This window comes from Miniopterus schreibersii (genome assembly GCF_964146895.1).
Source record: "Miniopterus schreibersii genome assembly, chromosome: 4".
In the NCBI taxonomy this organism is placed as follows: Eukaryota; Metazoa; Chordata; class Mammalia; order Chiroptera; family Miniopteridae; genus Miniopterus; species Miniopterus schreibersii.
In genome coordinates this window covers 60,092,180-60,107,225 of record NC_138105.1, presented here as the reverse complement: position 1 = coordinate 60,107,225, position 15,046 = coordinate 60,092,180, and the positions used below count along the sequence as shown (strand labels likewise).

The following is a 15,046-nucleotide window of genomic DNA, read 5'->3' as shown; positions in this document are numbered from 1 at the left end:
AAGTCCTAACCCTTAATACTTCAGAATGTGACAGGATTTGGAAATAGTCTTTCAAGAAATAATTACATTCAAATGAGGTCATTATTTTATAATTCAATCTGACTGCCCTCCTATGAGAAGAAGAAATTAAGGCAAGGACAGACACAGAGAGATGACCACGTGAAGCCACTGGAGGAAGACAGCCACCTATATACCAAAGACAATGGCCTCAGAAGAAACTGACCCTTCCAACACCTTAATCTAGCCTCCAGAACTGTGAGAAAATAAATTTTTGTTGTTTAAACCACTCAGTCTGTGGTCCTTTATTACGGCAGCCCGAGTTAGTAAACACACCACTGAACACCAACTCCCCATTCTCCCTTCTCCAGCCCCTGGCAACCGCCGTTCTCCTTTCTGTTTCTATGAATTAGACTGTTCTAGGTCCCTCATATGAATGGAGTATAGAGTATTTGTCCTTTTATGCCCAAATGCTTTCACTTGGCATAATGCCTTCAAGGGTCACCCATGCTGTAGCGTGTCAGAATGCCCTTCCTTTGTGAGGCTGAATGCTACTGGAGTGCATGGATATACCACATTTGGTTTACCCATTGCTCCATCGGCGGACACTTGGGTTGTTTCCACCTTTGGGGTATTGTGAATCACTGTTATGGATGCTGGTGTACAAATATCTGTTCAAGTCTCTGCCTTCAATTCTTTGGGGTATGTGCCCAGAAGTGGAATTGCTGGGTCGTGTTTAATTTTTTGAGGAACTGCCATACAGGACTTTGGGTTTTATACTGAGTAAGATAAGACCTTCGGAATGTTCTGGATGGAGAAGTTTCCTGGTCTGACCAACATTTCCCCAGCAATTTGACCTCAATTGACAGCCTTGCTGGAAGTAGGCTGCTGGGAGGGCAGATAAAGGAGCAGAAAGACCAGTAAGGAAGCTACTGCAAGAATCTCCATTTCAACTGGGATGGCAGCTGTGGAGGCAGGGGGAAGGGGCCCAGCTCTGGCTGCATGTTGAAGGTAGAGCTGGCAGGTTTAGTGATGGTTTGTTTGTGAAATGTAGGAGGAAAAGAGTGAACGACTAGAAGATGGAGCTGCCATTTGCAGAGATGAGGAAAGCCTTGAGGTGGGCAAGTTTGGGAGCCGTCTGGGGACTTGTTCTGACCATTGGAAGTCTAAGCTGTTTACTAAGAATCCAAGTGGCAATATCAGTGTGATATCAGCTGATTTTCTGAGCTCTACCAGCCCCTTTCTCTGGCTCTCTTCCCATGTGACTATCATGGACCTCCAGCCTCCGTGCACACCCAGGCCTCTCAGATGCTTCCACGCTTCCGAGAGCCTCCCGCTGCTGAGCTTATGCCTCATCCGCTGTGCTGCTCCTGCTTTCTGAGTCCTATTTGAGAGAGAGATTTTCCTGGGTGTGTGGGAGTAAAAATAAGCAGCTACCTATTAAGAAAGCATTTAAGCTCAATATTATAACTATCTTAATTCCAACAATATAAACTACCTCCTAATTTAAACCTGGACTACTATTCTCTTAGTAAGTAGAAGTAATATCGTTAATATGAGCAACAAGAATGACTTCTCCCTGCCTGGACTTAGAACAAATAAATCCTTGATAGTTAACAACAAAATAAACTCAACCCAACAATAAAATACTTATTAAACAAGTTGTTAACTCAACACAGGCGTGCACTCAAGGAAAGATTTAAAAATGTCAAGGGAACCTGTGGGGTCGGGAGAGCATGGTCCAGCTCCTGCAGACCTCACTCCCCCGGCTGAGCCCGCTGCTGTGAGAGCCAGCACCTGCCTGTGCCGCCGTCAGAGCTCTCGGCCCCGTTACAGGGTCGTGTCCTACTCCCCAAGGCCCCAGCAACAGGACTCTGAGTCCAGGGCCCCGAGCTGACAGTGACTTCTGGAGCCAGAGAAGCACGTTTCCCCACAGCAGCAGCACCCCGGGCAGCCCAGCCCTGTGCCTGCGGCTGTGAGGGGAGCTCCAGGAGGAGTCATTAAAAAGATGTGGGAGCAGGGTGTCCCCGGGTGGCTGGTTGACAGTGAGTGCCATGGATGCCAGCCTGTCAGATCTCACTTTACAGAAGGGGAAGCTGAGGCTGGGCGAGGATGAGGGAATGTGCAGGGTCCACAGCCTGGTTGAACGAGGTCTAGAATCCAGTTCTCCTAGTTCGGGGGAGCTGGTAGCCTCCCGACCCTCACGGAGCAGCCTTTTGGCCTCACACAGGCATTGGGAGCCCTTTACCCTAAACAAGGCACAGGCTTTCAAACTGGGGCTTCAGCTAGGGTTCTAGACGGCGGGTGCTCCTTGCAGAGCTTGGCTTCCCAGAACAATCCCCCACTTTCATGTGTGTTTACCCAGCACATTCAATTTTTAAAACCTGACCTAGCCAATCCCTGTGGGACAGTGGGTTCTAATTCTGAACACAGACATCCCACAGCAAGGAGCGGGATGCAGCAGAAGGTTAAATTCTTCAGGAGGATTGAGGGGCACCTCTTTCCCCTGCACAGACAGGGCCCCCATACACAGCTAAAGGTCATCGTCACCTTGTCTTTGGCAACTCACCATTTCCATCCACTGTCCCCATTGCCACTGACAACACCCTCATCCCACTTAGCTCTCACCCCGCCTCCTGCACTGGTCTCCTGCCTAGTGACCCTGCTTCCGAGCTCACACCCCTCACTCTTCGCCACACAGCAGCCTCAGTGATCTTTTAAAAGGTAAGTCAGCCCTGCTTAAAACCATCTGATGGTTTAACATGGCATTTTGAGAGAAAGCCCAGCTTCTCCTGTCTGCTTTCTTTGTCCTTGCCCCCTCTGCTCCCAGCACACTGACTGCCCCTCTGCTCCTAGAATGTGCCGAGTGCTCTCCCTCCTTAGGGCCTTCCCTCCTGCTGTTCCCCCTGCCCTTCCAGGCCTTTGCCTGCTGGTCATTCAGACCCCAGCTTAAAAACCTCAGCGCCTGGGAGACGTCTTTCCTCCTCACCTGAGTAACCGGGGCCTCTTTGTCGACTCTCTCGCACCATCCTCTACTTTCTTCACAGTTCTGACCTCTTTAGGAAATAAGCAGCCTGGCCCAGGTGTGTGCGCAAAGGCGCCTGCGGGGGAGACGAGGTCCTCAGGGAGGAATGAGGCTGCCTGGCCGGCCCGCGGGCCTGCGGGCCACGCTGCTCTCAGGCGGGGCTCACACAGCCGCTGGCAGCCCACCTCGTCACAGCCTTTCAGGGAAGTAGCTTAACATTTGGAATCAAGAGTCCTGAAACACTTCCATGGTATTGGTCCAAAGCAATTTTCCTTCTGAGAGCCTAACAAAGGGAGGAAATCTGAAATGTAGGCAGCAATTTATACAGAAATATTAGATAAAGCTGTGTGTGTGTACATACACACATGTAGTAGGGTACATTTTTTCAATGTGTTTATTATAAGTTTGAATGGCATAAAAAGGCCCATGAGGTAGTAGTAAATGATAAGAACACAAGAGTGTGCGCGGAACTAATAGCTAACGCGCATTTAGAGGCTGTTGGTGCAGGGACGTGCCAAGGACTTGCCTGTTCCTTCCTGATTCTCTCAGCAGCCACCTGGGGCAGCTATTCGTATTTTATGACTTGGGAGTGAGGCTTCAAGAGATCGAAGAAGCTGACACATGTGACAGAGTTTATAAATTATAGAGTCAGGATTTAAATCCATTTTAAAGGCTCCATTTTAAACCATGCTCAATACTGACTATGCATTTATCAAAAGCTCTGGAACTCCATCACCCGAGTGTTCACAGTGGCTCTCCACAGGTGATGAAGTTGCGAGTGATTTTTCTTTTTCCCTTCGCAGTGATCTGGATTTTTCTAATTTTCAACATGCATGTATTACTTGCTTAACAAAGATTAGGTTAAAAATTAAAAGATAACTTTTAAAATATATTAACTTTATAAGTATAAAAAACGATGACTCCTCTTAGGGAAAATGCAGGGAAATACACATGCATGGATGCTGCGTGGAATTCCTAGAGGGCAGGAGACTTGAACGAGGTGTGCTCTTGGGTCTCGCGATTGCACTTCTAGGGTTTTCAACCTCATTCAAGATTAACGGGGGACGTGAACAAGGGTAAAGCACATGAGCAGAGAACAGCTTTGCTGCATTATTTTTGATACTAAAAAAGAAAAACGTGGAAACAACTTGGGTGTGTAACAAAAGCAAGGGGTTAAATAAGTTTGGTACAACCTTCGGATAACGTGCCCCGCGGCCTTGCAGTCAATGCTCCGGCAAAACAAGTGACAGGCAAAGATGGCCGTGATATACTCTTCTAAAGCAGGTCACCAAACAGGATGCAGATAAGGATCCCAGTTTTGCTTTTTAAAAATGGCGACGGAAAGTTACATACCAGAGTGTTGACCGTGGTTATCTCCGGATGATGGTGCTGTAGGTGATTTTTATTTTCCTCTCTGCCTTCTGAACTTCTTGCAACAAGAGCAAATCACATGTGTGCAGAGGACAGTATATTTACTGTGATTCATAAGAGGAGGCTGAGTCCTCCAAGCGTGGCCTGGACAGGTAAAGAGAGCATTCTGTCGCTTTGTTCATCCTTTCCGATGGTGTTCAGGGGCACACGTCCCATAATTGCAGGGGAAGGGGGGAGGAGTATTGCCTATTTTCTCTTATTTAACTTTACATTTGAAATTGGCATTTAAGCGTTAACCGTAGGGCACTTTTTAAAAAAAATAATTATATTATATACTCAACAATCCAGCCAATGGAAAAACTCTGCTTTCTGAACAAGTTTCCTGTTTCCATGCCTTTGGGAAAGCATTATTTCTCTATACCCAAATATTACTTGACCCTGATGGAATTATGAACAACATTTTTTCTGGTGTTCCCTCTTTCTCATCCTTTATTCTATCAACTCCCAACTAACAAGTGTGGAAGGAATGTGGAATTAAGAGCATCTGAATTTAGTAACCCCTAATGGAACCATTAGCTGAAATGTTGATGAGAAGACTTCAATGGAGGGATCAGACCAGCATCACCTGAACTCAGATCTCTCTTAGCATTACTGAAGTGGTGCAGCCGGACAGTGTGGTCAGTGTCTGATAGTATGTGAAACATCCTGATAGTATATGACGCAGAGCACGTCACCCCCATAAGATATCCCTACAAGAAAAAGATCAACCTGAAGCTAATGGAGCCTACAAAGTTGACTGTATGTGCGCGGAGTAGGGAGAGAGAGGAACAAGCTATGAGCTATCACAATATCCAGAACGCAGAACATTCTATAAGACCACCAGAGTGGTTGTTACACACCAATGCCATGAAACAAACCAAAGTGGGTGGTGGAGGCAACTCCAGAAAAAGAGACATAAGGACATAACAGTCATATGTCATGTGTGAAGCTTGTTGGAATCTTAACTAGAACAAACCAACAGCAAGAAGCCATTTTTGAGACAATTGGGGAAATTTGATTATGGATTGGATTTTAGACAACCCCAAAAGGAAAGGTAGAAAATCCCCATGAATCCCAGGGCCACCTTGGAGCATCAGGATGTTCTGGAGAGGGAAAGTGTCACCCAAGTTCCCGTGGTCATCCCCTAGTTGGTATCTACTCAGTGCTCTCTGTGCTCTTGCTCTTTCCCACCCTTATCTTGTTTGGCTCCCATGACAACCATGAGAATGATGTATTACAAGCTGTTGGTCTTTAACCTCTATGAAACCTACATATTTGCTCATCATGTGTCAATATCCCAAAATATTTTTCATATGTTGAATTTGGACTTGAACACATCAGTTGGTGATGGAATGAGGGACTGCCACTGACTGCCAACAGCTCAGCCTTGGCAGGACAACCATTTTCTTCTGGGTAGCAGTGTTTGCACAATTGTTTTAATATTTTGGTGCATTTCCTTAATTTTACACAAATAGTCAGATAGTCATTGGAATTACTCCCATAATCATGGGAAAGTGCATAATTAAAAGACATCTATGAAAGGCTGAAAATAGATTGTGAAACTTTGCCAGACAAGGAAGGTATCATTGAGAATTCCATAACATGGTTTAATTCTGCAGAAGCAGAACTGCCCTCTCCCTTCAAAACAGGAAAGCCCATTGTTTGCTGTTTTCTGCATTACCCTTTGAAGGTGCTTTCTTCAGGAAAGTTTTATGTATGAAATAAGGAATGGTTTCAGACTGACCCATCTTCTAGGTAAGGAAGCTGAGACTCAGAGAGATTCAGTGATTTGCCCAAGTTCACACAGCCAATATGCAGCTTATTTTGAGTCCAGGTTCCTTGGATCATCCCTCACCCCCACTGGACCTGGGAGGAGGGAGAAGGCTGTCTGAGTTTCTGCCCAAAATTCCAGGGTGGCACTCACCCTCAGATCTCCTTGCCCCAGCAGCTCCACCAGAAGTTTCTCCTCTGGTGGGGAGGACTTTGGAGGCAAGTGGCTGCCCCATAGAAAACAGAAAAGAAGATCTGAACATGAACCTGAACTGTGAGCCACGGGGGATGGAGCCCCAGGCCAGGCCATCCATGTACCTGCTTTGGGCAGCAAGCTTGGGGCAGTATTGGGGCAGAGAGCACCCTCCAGTTCCTGGCTCTGCCACCTTCAGTGGGGCCTCGGCAAGCCACCTTGCCACTCTGTCTTTATCTATAACATGAGGATAATTAACCTATCAATACTATCACGACTATGAAATAAATCATATATGTGAAGTGCTTTTCAACCTGTGAAGTGCTAGGAAACTGTCAATAAAGAGTTTCTAGTTTCTCTATTTTTAGTTGCTGCCTCCACCACATCCCCTGTCAGGCTGAGGCTGTTTCAGGCCTTAAGCATCTCCCCTGGGGCCAACATGGACCTCGCTGCTCTGGCCGAAGTCTGCACAGGGGGTCTAATCCAATCACAAGAAACAAACAGAAGTCCATGCACATACTTGCTCTGCTGTGCACCCACACAGGGGTGCACATGTCTATGCACTCTGTCACACACACACACACACACACACACACACACACACGACCGCATACCTTCTTCCATCCATCCTTCACCCAATGTCTTCAGTCCAGCAAAGCGACCTGAAGCCTCCTAGGACTTGCATGTGTTGCCCTTGGCTTTTGCATGGACTTCTGCACTTCCTGGCTCCACCCAGCCTGAAATGGCTAAAATATCACAGTGGGGTGGCAACTCACACACCAGAGCCAGCTCTACTTGTCACCTGGCCCCTGAGTAACTCTTGTCTCCAGTCAGAACCACTGGGGCGGAGGGACCTATAGAAAACCTACGTGTTTATAAAACCCATGGGAAAGTCATGTGTATCTACACCGCTGAGGAGTCAAAAGATAAAGAATTATCTTTTAATTTGGTTTAATTAATTTTAATTGGGTGGTTTAATTTGGGGCATTTTACTGCCTTTCAAGTTACTTAAATGTTCAATTATGTTGTTTAAGTGGACATAAGTGTTTGCATGGGAAGTTTAAAATTGGTGGCAATGTGGCTGACCGAAGGGGGCTGGTCTTTTAAGCAGGTGTAGAAACAGGAGTCCAAGTCAGGAAAATTCTAGAAGCTGCTGCCTGCTCGCCCTTCATTGAGTGTGGAGGCTGGGAGACGTCAGGAAAGGCCTGAGGCTCGGGCTGCCCTGGCTGGCCGCTCCGTGGCCGTTCTCAAGAGCTGTGGCTGGCCCTGACTCCAGCCTTATGCCCCCCTGTTGCCAAGTCCTTCTCATTCTGTGTTTATGTTTCTGCTCGTACCAATAGTACAAGCTTACTATTAAAGAATTCAAGGAATATATAAAATTATAATAAAGAAGATAAAGTCACTTGAAGTCCTATCATGAAGAGTCACATGAAGTCCTGAGATAAACAATATTTACATCTTAGAAAATATCTTTTGGGGGCACCGGTTTGCATTAACGCCCACCCACCCACATCACACACAATTTTTTTAACTTCCTGTTTTTTTGCTGGGAGGGAACCTCCCTTCTCTATCTCTATTCCCTCCCCCCCCAATAACCAAAGTAAACAACTTGGTGCGCGTCCTCCCAAACCTCCCCTTATGTAACGTAAAAAGAGGCGCACACGCCTGTCCAGGGCTCCCCGCTCATCCTTCAGTGTTGCCAAATACGGCACCACCTCATGTATGTCTTGGCATCCTGATTTTCTCACGTAAGGACATGTCGAAAATCCTCTTAGCCTCACCAGTAGTTGCATAATATTTTACAGACTTTTAGACTGTGGATTTGCTCACCAATTCCCCAGTTAGTGAGCAACTACAGAGCTTTTTTAGTTTTGGAAGCATTTTTTTACTGCTTCAACTTTCACTGCAATTAACATTTTGATATCTCATATATTCCTATATAATGATGCTTTACTAGTCTGTAAGATTTCCATAAAGTGGGATTATAAATCAAAAGGTATGTATAATTTTTAATTTTACTAGAACTTGAAAAACTGCTTTCTAAAAGGTGGGTAATAGTTCATATTTTATTCGTTCAGCAAATATTTATTAAGTTCTTACTCCATGCCAAGCACTGTTTTAGCAATTAGGGTTCAACAATAAAACAAAGGCCCCAGACTCATGGAGGTTTTATCCTAGAAATAGGGTGGGAAGAATAGATGAAATGATAATTTTAATACATACTTTTATACCAGAAATGTAAGAAAACACAGTTTTCCTTTGCTTTACTATCAAAAATTGGTATTATCATTCTTTTCATTTTTCCCAAATTTATTGATGTAATGTGATATTTTATTATCTTAATTTGCATTTTCCAACCGATAAGTAATTTTAACATTTTTTACCTGTTTATTTAGCCATTTGGATTTGTGTTGGGTGAACTGCATATTTATAATTACTCATTTTTCTGTTGAGTAAGTTGTATACTTCTAGTCAATGTTCATGAGCTCTGTGTATGTTATATGATAACACATACTATACACACATATAATACACATTTATATGTATATAATACACATTATATATGTGTATAAGTACACATTTATCTGCCGAGTGCTTTGCAAATCTTTCCCCCAGTCTATTGCTTTTCTCCTGACTTCATGATGGCTCGTTTTACCGTGTAATACCTTTAGCATCAGTGAACTTGTCTTTTAGTTATGACTTCTTTTTGTTCTCTCAGCTTCTGCTTATCCTATCTCTGCTAATCCTTACCTCCAAACTCTGGCTTATATGAATGTTTCCTAAATTTTCTTCCAATTAATTTTTAAAATATTTTTAATTTTTCTTTAACACACCTAAAATCTATCTTTTAATGTGGTATCATAATTGTAATTTTTTCTAGGTAGATAGCCACTTTCCTGACACTATTTGTTAAAGGAAACCCTCAATTCTCCACCGAATTAAAATGCCACCTTTTACAGTTCTTATATGTACTGAAATCTGTTTGCATCTTACTGTTCCGCTCTGCTGGGTATCTGTCCATTCCCATTCCAGTTTCATGCTGTTTTGATTACAGTCTTCTTTCCCCATAATTTTATCTAATTAAAAACTGTAATTTTTATTAATTTATATTAAGAACAAGAAAGATGTCATAATCAAGAAACAAAAGAGATTGAAATAATTATAAGACAATACTATGTAGAAGTTTATGGAAACAAATTAGAAAATGCGCAGATATCAAATATCTCCTATAAATCACATAAGTCATGTGAACAGACAAAACTGGAATGTGTCTGAACAGATAAATTTCTGAAGAAGAAATTAGAAATGTATTTAATGAACTGCTATTTAAAAGGGCCCCAGGAACAGATCGGCTAAGTTCTATCTAACCTTTGAAGAACAGATTGTCCTAATGTTAAGCTTTTCAAAACCAAAGGGAAAGAGACTGAAGGCTCCCTGGTATATAAAGTCAGCATCATTTTAATGCTAAGGCCTCATAGACAAATCCCACTTGGGAATATAGATTCTCACTTGAAATAAAATATTTGCAAAAATGACTCATCTATGTATCAAAACCACTAATGTACAATAACCAAACAGCTTTTATTCCAAAATGCAAGAATGTTTTGATATAAGAAAATTTATCAACATAATTCATTACATCAACAATTTTTTTAAAGACTATTATATTAATAGACACTAAATAGGCACCTGATAAAATTTAGCAGCCATTCGTAATATAAACCCATGATCCCTTATCCAAAATTCTGACACCCACAAATCTCTGAAAACTAAAATGTTGACCTGTAACTTTGCACTATATTTCATCTAATGTTAAAGTTGATCTGAACTGATGCAAAGAAGCTACCTAACTACGGAAAGTATTATTTTTTCTAAATGTACAATATTACATGTTCTGTATGCAAAGACACTCAAAAATACTTATGGATTTTCTGTGGCTCTCTGTCCTATATTTAAAATTATTATAGTCTTTTCTTTTTTCAAGATGAGTTTGAGGAGAAATAATATGAGGCATGTGCCTTCAACTCTCTGGGGGAAAAAATTACTATGTTTCATTGAATCTATTTGGAAAGCTAACATTTATTTTACATATCACTAAAAGAGAGAGAGAAAAAAGATGCTGCTAATTACAATACGAGCCATCATCAATTATAAAACATATTCCAGTCTCAGAGATACTGAGATGTGAAAAAAGCGCATCTCAGGATCGATGAAACACAGTGCAGACATCCAAAGGCAATCAGGAGTCCACGACCGACCACATGGCAGGTCAAGATCCAAGGTCCTTTCCTCCATAAATGTCTGCATCTTGGGGAGGGGCTTGGTGTGAGGGGGAGTGTGGCCGTCTGGGGTCAGCCAGGTTCCAGGGTTGGCTCTGTATTGGTTAGTTGTTTGATCGTGAACCAGCTACTTAACGCCTCAAACCACAATCCTGAGATAGTACTAATACCTGCTTACACTTATATCTTTCTTTAAACATGTTTTTATTGATTTTTTTAGAGAAAAAAAAGGAGAGGGGGAGAGAGAGAGAAATATCAATCTGTTGCCTCCCACACATGCCCCAACCAAGGATCGAACATGCTCTGACCAGGAATTGAACTGGCAACCTTTTGGTGCACAGAAGGACGCTCAACCATCTGAGCCACACAGGCGAGGGCTACTTACATTTATTTTAGAGAGTTGAAAGGTGGATATGAGATAGGGCTTGTGACATTCATGGTCAAGAGTAAGCCCTCCCTAAATATCAACCCCTGGAATAAGGGTGGTGGTGATAGTGGCCATGAACCTAGGGTCTTTCCCACATCTGTCATCCTGTGATTCTTTACTGAAGAAAAATCTTGACCACATTTCTCTCACCTCTAAAGATTCCCTTGTTCCTGGAGAAGCTGCAATTGGCCTTAGATGTCTGTGCTATATGTGTGCCCTAAATTTATAACATCTGACCTGAATATCTGAGTTAGAAAGAACCTCAGACATGTCCTCACATGGGCCAAGAGAGGAAATGTGAAGTTTCCAAGTGATATAATTAGTGGTAAATGACAACTAAGACCCAGAACACCGGACACATTGGTCAGACTCTTTCTAGATGCCAAGGCTCCTGTCCCCAGGGGGTTGGCGTCTACTCCAACGGTTTCTGGAGGTCTCCTCAGGCCAGGTGGTCTCTGTGTCTTAAATCCAGTCATTTCTCCTCTCTGGGCCACTTCTTCCTCCTCTGGGAAAGAAGATGGATGCAATCTTAACCCACCAACCCCCTTCTGACTTCATGTCTGACTTTGGCCTTCACTGTCCTCCACTTCCACCCCACCTTTCTTTTCTTTTTTTTTAAAAAGACATATTTTTTATTGATTTCAGAGAAAAGGAGAGAGAGAGAGAGAGAGAGAGAGAGAGAGAGAGAAACATCAATGATGAGAGAGTTGTCATTGATCGACTGCTTCCTGCACACACCCAACTAGGGATTGAGCCCACAACCTGAGCATGTGCTCCGATCAGGAATCGAACCATGATCTCCTGGATCCTAGGTCAACCCTCAACCACTGAGCTACACTTGGCCGGGCCCACCCCACCTTTCTAATTGGCCACCAGGAATGAGTTTGGGGGAGCTGTTCCGTACAGAGGCTCTGAAGACCTACTCACATCACCAATCTGCTGTGTGCTCTCTGACAGGATGGGAGTGGTGAGCAGCAAGAAGCAGGTCAAGGAGAAGAGTAGGGGCCAATGGAGCCCTGTGAAGGTCAGCACCCAGAGCAGAGAGCCCCCACCACTGCCACCCCTGGTGAGTGATCGCTGTTCCCAGCTGGAGAGGGGGGAAGAGAGAGCACAGCACGTGTGTGGCTCCCTGGGGGCTGCTCCTTGTCTCCAGCCAGCCCCAGCGCCATCTCTTGATAACTCAGGGTGCCCACGAATAGGCCCCCTCCAGTGCCACTCCAGCTCACATTCGTGAGGCAGCATCGTAGAAAGTTTAACAGCTAGATTTCTGGAGTTTAAATCTATTAGTTGTATCTTTGAAGCAGGTTTCTTAACTCCCCTTAGCCTTGGTTTCCCCATCTGTAAAATGGGTAGAATAAAAGTGCCTTTCTGGTATGCAATGCTATAACATATTGCCTTTAGCACAGAACTGGACATGGTTAGCCCCCAATAATTTTTAGCCAATTTTCATTGGGCACAAGCAGCCTTAAAGAGAAAGAGAAATCAAAGAGTTCAGCTTGAGGAAAGGGTGTGGTGGGGAAGAATCTAAGGCATTTAACAATATCTGCTGCTCCCAACCCTATCCAGAAGCACCTAGGTCATTGTCCCCTTCCTCAATGGCTGGCTCTTTGTGCCAGCATTCCAAAGAGCTTATTCCCCTGGGATGAGGCATCCAAAGACAGGAGGGTGCTTATGCTCACCTCCCCTGCAGGCTCTCAAGTGTTCATGGAACCTATCTCGCAGTTCTGGTTTATTTAAAAGCAGTTAGCTCCCTTTGACTCTACTGGTTCCTAAAGGTGCATTTTTAGATATGACTATATAGCCCCTGCCTAGTCACCTACCCCCTTTGGTTTAGGGCAATTGGAAATCATGCCTGGACTCCTCTTTCCTGCTCTCTCCTCCCCACAGGCACATCCAACTATCATCACTTCATTCCAACTGTGACCTAGGGGGGGTGGTGACTGCTACTCCCATTTCTTACATAAACCAGGCATCTTATCTGGGTCCCAACTTAGTGCACAGCTTGGCATGTATCAATGAAATGTTTGTTGAATAAATAAATGATCCAAAAACCATAGATTATTGAGTTTACTCAATCGGGCTTAGATTGAGTAATTTCTTCAAAGTTATATGCTAATAAATAGTAGAGCCTGGAATGTTTTTGATTTTTTAAAAGTCACATAATATATATTAATTATGGAAAAAAATTATAAATACTCATTGTCCCACTACCCAATGATACCCAGAGTTGGCCTTTGCAGAGCTCCTGCCTCCAGACCTTTTTCCTATGTGCTATTTATGTATTTAGATTTTCCATGGAACCATACTATACACACCATTTTTGTGAAATGCTATTTCAAAATTGTGTTCAATAAATACAGAATACAAAAAAATTATTGATAACACATACGTCAGGTTGGAGGGACAATAAAATGAGCCCCTAGTGCAGCCCCTCCCACCTTCAGAAGTAGAAAGCGACCCATCCCGCTGAAGGTCTCTGCTGCCCCCCTGTCTGTCCCCTTACCCCAGGCCACTATCCTGGATGTGCGCATCATTCCTTAGCTTTGCCTTTTCTGTATCATCCCTTATGCATATATTCCTCAACACTGTTTAGTTTAATTTTGCATGTTGTGAACTTTAGATCAAATGAACCCAGCAGCATGTTCTTCTGAGACTTGGGTTTCAGATCTGCGTTATTCATTGTGAGCTTCATCCACGCGGTCATATGTAGCTGGAGCTCATTAACTGCCACAGCTGCAAAGGATTTCATTGTATGCCTGTGCCCCAATTTATCTATTCTTTGGTCATTGGTCATAAGGGTGATTCCCAAGCTTTAATAATTTTATTATGTATTATTATTATATATGTCTGCTGGGAGCTGTCTTGTACAAGTTTTCTGGTACACGTATGCAAAAGTTTCTCTGAAGGGTCTATACCTAGGAATATATTTGTTCAGTTTTAAGGAAACATGTTTTTAAACAACTTTCCTTGAGAACAAATACACTTTTACAAGTTCATCATTTAATGGCAGAGCCAGGATTTTAAGCCAGGTGATCCAGCATTCCCCTCCCCACCTCCATTCCACAGCTGCCTCTTGCAAAGTTGGGGCATCTCTACAGACCCCTCCTCTAAACGTGTATATGGTCAGGGCAAAGATGGCAGGTGTTCCGGGGGTTGTTTGAGATGGTACTGGTACCTGGGGAATAGAATTTACCACCAGTGAAAACTCCTCCGCCAACAGAGCAGCTCCCCACTGCTCTGTTGGCGGAGACTCAGCAGTCTCACCCACTGCCCTGCAGGCCTTGCCCAGGCCGAGGGGCCTTGAACTAACGCAAAGGGCATGTATTTCTGCTCCAGGTCGTGTTTAACCACCTGGCTCCTGCACCTCCAGACACACGCCCAGATCAAGGTAAGAAGGGGCTGCTTCGGAGGCCAAGGCGCCACAGGCCATCTCCCCAGGCCCAGGCTCTGTGCGGGTAGAACACTGGCTCAGCTGGGAGCAGCTTCCTGGCGAGCAGGGCGCACGAGCCCTCTGGGTTGGAGAGGAGAAGGCTGGAGGAGGCTGAGGGAGGAGCAGCTAGGCCTGTGGCCCAGCTCTGGCCCAGCTTCACCTTCTCTGGGGGGCCTCCCCAGCAGCCAGGCACTGGTTACTTTAGTGTATCTGAGCCTGGGTGGGGATTTTTTTAAAGGACTTCACAAACTATAAATGAGCACAAAAAGATAAGAATTACAGTAAATACAAACAGCATCGTTCAACCCAGGCTTTCAAAGATCTAACTCCCAACCTCAAAAAGTGGGGACCCATGGTTCTGCGTCTTCCCTCTCAGCCCTCAGTCTATTGCAGGCAGAATAATTATCTCATTCCCCACTGTCCCCGCCCACTTTCAGAAGCCCCTTGCTGACCGTCTAACCACCCACAAGACCCTCCCCGCCCAGTATCCACTTGCACTTTGATGGGCAGGACA

The 15,046-nt window shown here is 44.2% G+C and overlaps 1 protein-coding gene across 1 annotated transcript in view; it reads left to right on the top strand.

Moving 5' to 3' along the window:
* The window catches only part of BLK (BLK proto-oncogene, Src family tyrosine kinase), a 45,663-nt gene that overhangs the window by 14,210 nt on the left and 16,407 nt on the right, over positions 1-15,046 (top strand). The window contains exons 2-3 of the mRNA XM_081136066.1: positions 12,060-12,168; positions 14,439-14,490. Coding sequence (XP_080992192.1) covers positions 12,061-12,168; positions 14,439-14,490 — 160 coding nt within the window. The 5' untranslated portion in view covers position 12,060. The remainder of the gene's footprint in view (positions 1-12,059; positions 12,169-14,438; positions 14,491-15,046) is intronic.